Source organism: Nomascus leucogenys, chromosome 10, assembly GCF_006542625.1.
Source record: "Nomascus leucogenys isolate Asia chromosome 10, Asia_NLE_v1, whole genome shotgun sequence".
Taxonomy (NCBI): domain Eukaryota; kingdom Metazoa; phylum Chordata; class Mammalia; order Primates; family Hylobatidae; genus Nomascus; species Nomascus leucogenys.
In genome coordinates, this window is record NC_044390.1 from 33835958 (window position 1) to 33847846 (window position 11889).

At 42.5% G+C, this 11889-nt stretch overlaps 1 protein-coding gene across 3 annotated transcripts in view; it reads right to left on the minus strand.

The window, feature by feature from the left end:
* The window catches only part of LGR5 (leucine rich repeat containing G protein-coupled receptor 5), a 151158-nt gene extending 144268 nt beyond the window's left edge, over nt 1-6890 (minus strand). For 2 of the 3 annotated variants that reach the window (XM_003259545.3, XM_003259546.3), the window contains exon 1: nt 6393-6887. In XM_003259545.3, the coding sequence (XP_003259593.2) occupies nt 6393-6604 (212 nt within the window). In that variant the 5' untranslated portion in view covers nt 6605-6887. Of the gene's footprint in view, nt 1-6392 lie in introns of all 3 variants that reach the window. The other variant, XM_003259544.3, reaches the window with a different exon arrangement.
* Between the last annotated feature and the right edge of the window lie 4999 nt (nt 6891-11889).

The following is an 11889-nucleotide window of genomic DNA, read 5'->3' on the forward strand; positions in this document are numbered from 1 at the left end:
ATTAAAATGATTACAAGGCATAAGTATAAATTGGAAAGCCTGTTTTCTTGGGTTGCTGTAAACTGGCCCTGAAGATAACTTCAAAGGAAGTCCAAAAATATTTTGAGCAATGGAAATACTTGAAATAAGCTTACAGTAAGCTTACCTAATAAGAGGTACTATTATCATTCCTAACGTCACAAGTTGCCCCACCACAAGGGGGGCATTGACTGAGTAAATATTTAGTAACTTTGTGGGGCCTATGACTGAGTAAAGTATTCAGTGCCGAGCACTTAGGAAACACAATACAACTATCAGTTATTATGACTATTGCTATTACAATAATAAAGTAATTTATACATGTAAATCATGGCATGTGTTGAAATAAACTCATTGCATCATTTAAACTGAACACAATTCAGCTGTATTTCAAATGGGGCTGGACAATAATTGTGGCCAGCGGCCTTGTGTTGTTTGTACTTGTGGACTAGTAGTTCTCACCTGTCTTTCTCTGACTCCTATTAGCCACTGGGATTTCAGCAGCTGGTTCAGCCAATTCTACTCAATTCAATATTACCGGTATTTACTGAACCCCCTTAAGAGCCAGGCATTGGTATGGGCACTTGGGATATAAAGTGGAAAATGCCCTACCCTGGAGGAGCTCACAGCCAAATAAGAAGAATAGGCCCTGAAGGAAAGAGCCCACCATGAAACCCTGGGGTGTTATTCCGTCTGACTTTCAGGAAGTTGTTTACAAGCTCAGGAGTTGGTTCCTTTGCATACTCTCCAAGTAAATCTCAGTGTCTCCAATTCCGGACTTAAACATTTAAAAAGAGAAGTAATACATGAGGATATATGGAAGCACTTCTGCTTATGAAACATCTTTTAAATAGTTTTCCACTAATGCTAATGCCCTGTTAAGAGCCTTTTAGCATTACCACTAGATATATTATTCCATTTCTTGAAATCAAATGACTAATGTTTTTCTCCCTTCCAGTTTCAAGCCAGGTATTCCCATTGGGCCTAATCCATTTAACAGAAAAATGCCACAGATTTTAAGAACGGACCTGCTTCCCACCATATAACTTATGGAGAACAAAATCAGTTTTGAATTATGAGAATTTAATTAAAAATTCCACATTATAGACTGTGAAATGTCTCCTTTTGGCATAGAGTTCCATAGGTGAAATTGCGCATGTAGTTGGTTATTTACAATGGTTAAATTAAAGTGTGTATTAAAGCTGACAGATCTGGGAATAAAAGAGTTGCAGTGGGCTAGAACTCATGGGCAGATTTAACAAGTGAAATTCTACCAAGATACATCAAAAATAGCAACAGGACTAGACACTCAGCTCATTTTGTTTTATATGTAATATACTAGTTGTGGCTTTAGTGCCAGTCTGATTCATCTCTCTACTACAAAATGAGGCTCTATAAAGGAAAATATTGCAACTGGAGTGAGAAAGTTGAATCTTATAGGAAGGAATTTGTCTTCTCATGAAGACTTCAGTCTACCAGAAGTATCTACTGGGGAAGTGTTTACAAGAAAATGTGCCATTTAGCTTTATTCTAAATTTGCATAATAACTGAACCAAACAAAAACATTACTTCACAAAATTGCTCATTGGACAATCCACTACTGTTTTTCATTTCTGTCTTACGGCATGTGATTTAGATTATTCAGAAACATACTTAAATTTGTAGCTAAAATGACTTAAATGCATGAATTTGATAGAAGAAATATAAAAAAATGCTTTGCTAAGGTAAGTCAAAATTAAGTATCAGTTATAAAATTATAAATATTCTATAATGTCTTTAATTTTGATAGCTTTATTGGGTTAATTGTTTGATCTGAAATTTCTATGCCTTTGATAGGTATATATTTTGAAAACTGAAAACAATAAAATAGTTCAGATAAAATACTTAACTCTCAGAAATCATAGACCAGTTTTGTGTTTCTAAACTTCTTTAAACACATCCAAGTGTGACTGGTCTATTATCAAAACATGATGTTGTTTAACTACACAGGCTATTTCTTGATTCCGATCTTCTAACTCATTTATGATTGCTACCTTTTGTTGCTACATCAGAACTCCTTTACTTTGAGGAAAATGCGTAAGGAAGAAAGAAAAAAACTGAGGATCATGTTTATTATACGTAAAAATTCATTCTTGTCACACCAACTCTGTCATGCATATGTTAAATATATTCAGTAATATTTATTTTTAATTTATGCCACAAAATTGTTTGAATAAGCTCACTACTTTAAAAAATTACTTAGACTAATTATCAATTAGTTTTAATAATTCACCCCATAACAAAAACACTATGGAAAAAATCCCCAGGAATCCTGGGGAAAAAGAAAGAACTTCATTAAAATGAAGAAAATTTACTGGCATCATTATATTTTAAACAATTCTAAAAGTACATTTTAGAGCAAACTGTATAATGTTTGTAATTGATCTAAATGTTAAGGCTGTTATAAGAGTTACTATTTTTGTAATCATTTCTAAAGTACATTTTCTTTTATTTAAGAAATGATAAGAAGAGAAGCAGAACTATATTAACTCATTTTCAAAGAAGATTCTAAAAAGGATCTTTCATTTTGAAACTGCATCTTAAATACTTAAAACACATTTATGATATTAAGGCGGTGCCTAATTTAACTAATTGTGGCTTTTGTTCCGTTCTTATTAACATTATTTTTACGAGTTATGTGTAAAATTAAATTTTGTTTCAAAGTTACGTATGAAAAAGTAACCAAACTCCATATAATTTAAAAAATATCTTTTCTCTTGGTCCCTTTGGTTTATATAACATAAATTTGCTTATGGATGAAATGTGAATGCCTTTAAGCAACAGCAAAGAAAAACTCCGTTTTCTTTTTAAAATAAAATAGCTGTTCTGGACCAATAAAGAAAAGTATATTTATTATATTAGGATGTTCATTAGGATTTAGTTTTCTATCTGAATGTCACACTAACTAGATGACAGACACATCAAAGTGGCAGAGAGGAGTTTACTTTTAAGACCCTATTAATAAAAATGTCCACATTTGATGCATTAAAATAACTTACCTATACTAAGATTAGATGCTAGAACTACTTTATTTAGGACAGATCATAACTGGTAGATAGAGATGTATTAAATGTTGTAAACAATTATTGTCTGCTTTTATATCTCAACCTTGGTGTGTTCCTTATTTTCTGCTAAGTAAACTTTATTAGCCCCTGTTAGTAAAATCAGAGCCCATAACCACTTGCTGGGGGAGCGGGGGGAGAAAAGAGATGAAGATCGAGATTTTTCCAGCGTTTTCACTTGCTTTATTGGTCCAGTTAAAGACCTACTGTGGAAGGCAGCTCAGTAAGAAGAGAGAATCAATATTAATATTTGCACTGGCTTAAAATTTTGCTTTTCTGGGAAAAAAAGATTACAAAATGGCACATAAATAGTGCTTGCATTCTGTGAAGAGATGTAGGACTTTCTTTACCTACAAGTCTGACTAGCCAGCTATCAGATTGTGGTAAATGTGTACAGCTACTTGTCAAATGTGTACAGCTGGAACTTGCCATCATCAATCTGTTTGAAGAAAAGGAAATGCTTGTTCTTTTTTTGAGGGGGATTGGCAGATAACATTTTGACTAAATAAATGATGATAACCTCTTACAAATAATAAAAGATAGTAGTCCTGGCTTTTTACCACATCAGTCTTTGTACACTGCAACTTTTTCATCAAGGCTTAAATTCTACTGGGCCCCAGTGGAGTGGAGCTATAACTTTGTGCTCCCTTTCAACATCAAAGGGAAGTTATTCCTTCAAATAAGAAACTCAGTAGAACACATACTCATTTATTTGAATATGAATAAATCAAAATTCATCTTTTATGTTTTGGCTGCACAAGTGAAGACAGAAATGGTCAGAGAATACTAGGTGTAACCAAAAGAGGGCATCGTCTACCCTTAATGTCTGCACAGCGTTCCTGTGGTTGTAAAAAAACCAACAAAGCCCCCAAACCCTCAACACCTGCTCAAAGGGCATCCCATGGGCCCTGGCATTTTTTAGTATATAAGGACACCAAATTATGAAATCACACATTATACAGAACACCGCATTGATTATTTACTTCAGGACTGACTTCTATATTCAGCACTCATATTCCCTGAACTGTGTTGCATTAGAAATAAGTATTTAACATTTACTGTATCACTTTTTACAGACACTCTGAGTTTAATATTTCATAGGGCACTGGGAAAATGTCTTCTTAGGCCAAGGTACAGGCTGTCATCACATAACATGAGAATAATATGGCATTTAATTTCCTAATAGTATCTTAACTTCAAGAGGTTATCTATAATATAGATAGATAGATAGGGAACATTGGCAGTAGGTGGCAGTAAGTTCTCCTGAGCACATGGAGGACACAGTTAAATGCATTTGAGGTATGTGGGAAATGGTTTAAAGCAGAATTTTATGCCAACTTTTTGTAACGGAAGCCTGACAAATGTTTGTTCTTTCAAGTGAGAGAAGAAAGCAATCTGGAACTATTCGTAAGCTTATTTTCTGTATTCTTAAACATATTTTATAATGAATGTATGATTTAAATAGTAGGTTAAGTGTTTGGGGGTACTGCACACCTCCCTTGCATACAGTCAAACTTCTTCAGGGTGATGGGGAAGAGGAGTTATAGGCTGTTAAGCAAAATTGCCAAACTGGTCTCAGAAATTCACTGCATTGGAGAGCGTGGGATCCGTGCAACACTGACTTTAGCAGTTAAACTAGAGTGGTTGGGGATGAGTATTTTGCTTTGTAGTGGAGATAGCTGTTCAGGAGGAGGAAATGTGAATTCTGAGAGCATGATCATTTAGGAGAGATTTCCATTCCTGGAACAATATTAGTACCACATGCACGAGTGCAATTGAAGGGAAACTTGGTGGGAAAAATAGTTTTAACATTCTTTCAGATAAAAAAGAAAAAGCAGTCAAAATAGCTTTATGGTAGAGGAGGAGGCGACCTGCCATCTACCAATCCTAAAATCTAGCAGGATGGTACCTTTCTTTAAAGACAATATTAAAGCAAGTAAAAGATATTTTTTTCTTCCTCACTCTGTCTCCAGAAAAAGAATCACTACCTAGTGGAAAATGTTGTGCAAGCCTCTTCATGTTTCTTCCCTCCAGAAAACAACTAAGCAGATGGAAGAACTGGTTCACAAACATCCCAACTCTCTCTTGCCAAGGTACATCAGAGAAGCCGAAAACTGGAATTGCATGGGCTTGGGGTGGGCTCGCTGCAATGTCTTGAACTAAAACCTAAATGTTTCACCTTGTGGTAAGGAGCACCTGTTTCCCAGAGTGGCCTAGAACCTGGTCTCTCTGCTGGAAGGAATGAAGCAGATGCTTTGCACGGGGGTGGAGAGAGTAGTCGCTTTGGTCTCCAAGAATAGGGTTCCTCCTGGGTCACCGCGTTCACCCAACCACCTGTTACCTTCGGGCCTGGGTTTTCCACAGAAAAAATTATGCAATGAGTCGCTGCTTCAGGGCTTTGGAAGTTGCAGTGGGGGAGAGAAGGGGTGGGAGAATCCCCCAGGGATGATAGAGAGCTTCAGGTCTCCCTTTGGGTGTCGGTGCCGCTGTTTACCAGCCCAACAGCCTTCAGCCCACTTCCCCTTTCCTCCCCGGGGGAAGAGATGGTTAAAGATTACACAGCGGCCGCGGCCACTTCAAAGGGCGGCGCGGGCAGCCAAAGGTAAAGATAACGTTCTGGCAGCTCTAATCGGGGTTTGTGGTTGCCACATTTTAATCACGCCGTTAAAAAAGAAAGAAAATAAAAAGAAAGGAGAGAGGGAAGGAAGGAAGAAGGGAGGAAGAAAGGGAGGAAAAGAGGAAAAAAAGAAAAAGTTACATCACGTCACCGTGCAAGGGATGCAGATTAAAAACCCTTTGGAGCTGGGCAAGTTGTTTCTCCTTTGGGGAAACTTTCTACAGACCTTCTTTCCGTGGAATGCGACTAGACACAGAGAGGCGGTTGGGGCGGGGACCAGATGGCAGCCTGCCTTTGGGTACCAGGCTCTGGGTCACAAATGCCCACTCCGCACGCAAATGCCTGCATTTGCAGGAATTCGCCCTGCGATGTTTCTAGCGCTGGACTGGGAAGCTGCGGCGCAGCAGCGCTTTCCCGGGTTGCACTCGAAGCCATTTCTCTGCGGGTCCAGAAAGTGCCGGCACGCTACTCCCCGAGACACGTGCATTTCTCTGGGGGCCCTAACAGGCCTGGCCAGGATGCCCTTGACAAACTCGCCCCCTTCCTCCCCCCCGCCCCCCGAGCAGGCGGGCGCCAAGGAACCTCCAGCCTCGCCTTGGACGAACCTTCCTTCTCCTGTTAGCCTCTCTCCCGGAGTGACGTGGGGAAGTACTTACAGGTAGGAGGTGAAGACGCTGAGGTTGGAAGGCAGCTCCGAGAGCCCTAGGTCGGAGCAGTCCACCCTGAGCAACATCCTGCCGTCGGGCTCGCAATGACAGTGTGTGGGGCAGCCCCGCAGCAACGCACCAGATCTGGGCGAGCTGCCCCCGGCCGCCAGCTGCAGCAGCACAGGCAAGGACAGGAGCACACCGAGCCGGGAGGTGTCCATGGTGCCCGAAGTAGGGGGCCACGAGCCGGACGCGGGCAGAGGGCAGCACCGGACTGCTACGGGCCGTGGCGCGCCGGGCGCCGCTCCGTGGGCTTCTGCAACTCAGCGGGTGTCTGCAGCGCCAGGCGCCGCGTTCCTGCCCCCCCGGCGTGGGCGGCGAGGAGAAGCGCGGCGGGGACTGAGGTGCCGGTTGCCGCCACGCCGGCCTTCGGAGCAGCCCTGGCTGCAGCGGCGACAGTGGCGGTGCGCCTTGCTGCTGCTCGCGGCCTGAGCGGTGTGGAGCAGCATCTCTGCTTGCACGCTCGTTTTTTAAAGCGCTCCAGCCCGAATTGCGCGCCCAGTGACGTCAGCGCAGCCTAGCTTCCCAGGCACCCCCCGCCCGGCCCCACTTTCCCTCCACTTGTCCCCTCCCTCCTTTCCCAAGTCCTGGGCTGGGAGGCGGCAGGCAGCGCGCGGTGCTGGCGAGTTCTCGGCTCCCACTGAGCCTCCGCCGGGAAGATTCAGCGCTCAGCTCCGCGCGCCCGAATAGGGGATCCCCCCACCCTTACCTCTTCATGCGTCCTGGAGACCCAGATCTAAGAGTCGAGAGGGACCTGCTTCGGAGAGACCTAAACAGACGCACAAGGACTGGAGGATGCGGCACGTTTCCTCCGAGCCCGCTTCAAATAATGGATGAGATACTTGGAGTGATTAAACACAATAAAACAAAACAAAAACACAAAAACTAAAATCCGATGCAGAGAAATAGTTACGTTATCAGGGTAAGGAGGCAGGCGTCCCCGGCGAGTGATAGGTGGCCTTTTTGATCCTTACGTCTGCCGCACTGTCTGGCTCGCTTTTGCCCTAAAATCAAAGTGCTAGGCTAATCGCTAAATAAATACAGCTCCTGAGCAAGCACTCCACTGCTGCCTTCCTATCTCTTGAGGGGTGAGGAAGTCGACGTGACTAATTTGTTTTTTAAAAGTGGTTTAGAATACCCTAGAAGTCGCTTTTAGTAAATCGATGCCAGACTGACAGATGGCTGTTTGCTGACTTCCAGGGACTTTTCGTCTTAAGTGTCCCAGGGCTCTCTGAACTGAGAGCAGTCCCACCTATGTGAGTAACACTGGGCTCTGAGAATCGCTGCAGAGCGCCAGGGGGAAAATGCACGTTCTTGCTTCAAAAAGTGTCCTACAGTGAATCTGCAGGAAAAAGGAGGAAAAGGATTCAGGGCTTTCTTGGAGAGAAGCCCTCAGTGAGGTACAAATAGCCCTCGCCAGACCTGAGTGAGCTGCTGAAAGAGGTGATATTCCAAGCCTGCCACACCAACTCACAAAAATGCAGTTTTCACTCTGGGGCACAATGCCTCACAGCATCATGAAGGCAGGAAACCCTTTTGATTTTCCAAGTCCTTTTTAATCTTCCTCCACTTAGACTGCCCAGCCAAATTTCCCATATAAACGTCTAAATTTTAGAGTTGGGAAAATCTGTTTCTCTGTGCAGTGTATGTGCCTTCCTTCATGCCCAAACCTCGCTGTTTGTTCACCTAAAATATATAATTTCTTGACCACAATCTGTAGTCTGAACATCTTCCTTTCTTGGGTGAAAAAACAAACAAACAAAACACTTGACAGTGCTAGTGCCACTGAAAATTGTGAGTTAACTCCGGTTTCTGTACAATCAGTACAGAGAGCCCGTGTCTCTGGACACCCTGTTCCTTCACTTTCCCTATGTATACCACAATCACTGCTACTCTGTGCTTATTCTCACATTATTCTTGCTTCCCTTAGCCATTCTTTCCACATTTAAAGAATGCCTACCGTGTGTCTTTCTTCCTTTTTTAAACATTTTTTTAAAATTTCAATGGCTTTTGGGGTACAAGTGGGTTTTGGTTATATGGATGAATTATATAGTGGTGAATTTTGAGATTTTAGTGCACTCATCACCCAAGTAGTGTATGTTGTACCCAATATGTAGTTTTTAATCCCACAGCCTTCTCCTACCCTCCCCTTTTGGGGTCTCCAAAGTCCATTATAACACTCTGTATGCTTTTGCATATTCATAGCTTAGGTCCCACCTATAAGTGGGAAAATATGGTATTTGGTTTTCCATTCCTGAGTTACTTCACTTAGAATAATGGCCTTCGGCTCCCTTCAAGTTGCTACAAAAGACTTTATTTTACTCCTTTTTATGGCTGAGTACTATTCCATGCTGTATGTATACCACATTTTCTTTACCCACTCACTGGTTGATGGGCACTTATGTTGGTTCCATATCTTTGCAATTGTGAACCGAGATGCAGTAAACATACATGTGCATGTGTCTTCTTCATACAATAACGTCTTTTCCTTTGAATAGTGATATGGTTTGGCTCTGTGTCCTCACCCAAATCTCATGTCGAATTGGAATCCCAAGCATTGGAGGAGGGGCCTGGTGGGAGGTGACTGAATCATGGGGGTGGATTTCCCCCTTGCTGTTCTCATGATAGTGAGTTCTCATGAGATCTGGTTGTTTAAAAATGTGTTGCATTCCACCTTTGCCCTCTCTCTCCTGCTTCCCCATGTGAAGACGTGCCTGCTTCCCCTTCTTCTTCCACCATGATTGTAACTTTCCTGAGGCCTCCCCAGCCATGCTTCCTGTACAACCTGTGGAACCATGAGCCAATTAAACCTCTTTTCATTATAAATTACCCATTCTCAGGTGGTTCTTTATAGCAATGTGAGAATGGACTAATACAGAAAATTGGTACCAGGAGTGGGGCATTGCTATAAAGATATCTGAAAATGTGGAAGCAATTTTGTAACTTGGTAATGGGCAGAGGTTTGAACAGTTTGAATGGCTCAGAAGAAGACAGGAAGAAGAGGGAATGTTTGAAACTTCCCACAGACTTGTTGAATTGTTGTGACCAAAATGCTGACAGTGACATGGACACTGAAGTCCAGGCTGAGGTGGTCTCAGATGGAGATGAAGAACCTATTGGGAATTGGAGCAAAGGTCACTTTTGTTATTCATTAGCAAAGAGGTTGTAGGCATTGTGCCCCTGCCCTAGAGATCTGTGGAACTTTGAACTTGAGAGTGATGATTTAGGGTATCTGGCAGAAGAAATTTCTAAGTGGAAAAGCATTCAACATGTGACATGAGTGCTTCTAACAGCATAAGCTTATATTTGTGAGCAAAGAGATGATCTGAAGCTGAAACATATTTAAAAGGAAAACAGAGTGTAAAAGTTTGGAAAATTTGCAGCCCTGCCAAGTGGTAGAAAAGAAAAACCCATTTTCTCAGGAGGAATTCAAGCTGGGCCTAGGAAGGAAGAATGATTTTGCAGGCTGGGCCCAGGGTCTGGGTGTCCTGCTTCCTTGAACCCCACTGCCTTCACCAACCTCAAGACACTGCTCCCTGCATCCCAGCCACTCCAGTTCTAGCCATGACTAAAAGGGCCCAAATATGTCTGAGGCAGCTGCTCCAGCGGGTGTAAACCATGAGCCTTGGCAGCTTTCACTTGGTGGTAAGCCTGTGGGTATGCAGAGGGCAAGAGTTGAGCCTTGGGAGCTTCCACCTAGATTTCAGAGGATGTATGGAAATGCCTGGATGTCCAGGGAGATGTCTGCTGCAGGGGTGGAGCCCTCATGGAGAACCTCTACTAGGGAAGTGCAGAGGGGAAATTTGGGGCTGAAGCCACCACATAGGGTCCCCACTAGGGCACTGCTTGGTGGAGCTGTGAGAAGAGGGCCACCATCCTCCAGAGCCCAGAATGGTAGATTCACTGACAGCTTGCACCATGTGTCTGGAAAAGCCTCAGGCACTCAACACCAGCCCATGAAAGCAGTCATCACAGAAGCTGTTACCTGCAGAGCCTCAGGGGCAGTGCTGCCTGAGGCCTTGGGAGCCAACTCCTTGCATCGGTGTTGCCTGGATGTGAGACATGGAGTCAAAGGAAATTATTTTGGAGCTTTAAGATTTAATGACTGCCCTGCTGGGTTTTGGACTTGCATGGGGCATACACCCCTTTTGTTTTGGGAAATTTCTCCCCTTTAGAATGTGAGCATTTACCCAATGCCTGTATCCGCATTGTATCTTGGAAGTAACTAACTTGTTTTTGATTTTATAGGCTCATACACAAAAGGGTACAGGTACAGGCTCTTTTGGACTGTGGACATTTGAGTTAATGCTGAAATGAGTTACTTTGGGGGACTGTTGAGAAAGCATGATTGTGTTTTGAAATGTGAAAAGGACATGAGATTTGGGGGTGGTTAGGGATGGAATGATATGGTTTAGTTCTGTGTCCTCACCCAAATCTCTTGTTGAATTGTAATCCCCATTGTTGCAGGAGGAACCTGGTGGGATGTGATTGAATCATGGAGGCCGACTCCTCCCTTACTGTTCTCATGATAGTTCTCATGAGATCTAGTGGTTTAAAAGTGTGTAACACTTCCCCCTTCACCCTCTCTCTCTCCTGCTCCCCCATGTGAAGAGGTATCTGCTTCCTCTGCAATCTCTGCCATGATTATAAGTTTTCTGAGGCCTCCCCCACTATGCTTCCTGTGTAGCCTGTGGAACCATGAGCCAAGTAAACCTCTTTTTTAAAAAAATAAATTACACAGTATCAGGTAGTTCTTAATAGCAAAGAAAGAACAGACAAATATAGTTAGATACCAAGTACTGGGATTGCTGAATTGAATGGTAGATCTACTTTTAGTTCTTTAAGGAATCTCCATACTGTTTTCCAGAGGCTGTACTAATTTACATTCTCATCAGCAATGTATAAGTATTCCCCTTTTACCACATCTATGCCAATGTCTATTGTTTTTTGACTTTTTAATAATGGCCATTCTTGCAGGAGTAAGGTGGTATCTCACTGTGGTTTCAACTTGCATTTTTCTGATGATTAATGATGTTTAACTTTTTTTCATGTGTTTGTTTTCCATTTGTGTATCTTCTTTTGAGAAATGTCTATTCATGTGTTTAGCTCACTTTTTGATGGGATTATTGTTTTTTTCTTGCTGACTTGTTTGAGTTTCTTGTAGATTCTGGATACTAGTCCTTTGTCAAATGTATAGTTTGCAAGTATTTTCTCCCATTCTGTGGGTTGTCTGTTTACTCTGCTGATTATTTCTTTTGCTGTGCAGAAGCTTTTTTTTTTTTTTCTTGAGACAGAGTCTCACTCTGTCACCCAGGCTGGAGTGCAGTGGCGCGATCTTGGCTCACTGCAAGCTCCTCCTCCTGGGTTCACACCATTCTTCTGCCTCAGCCTCCCGAGTAGCTGGGACTACATGTGCCCGCCACCACGCCTGGCTAATTTTTTGTAT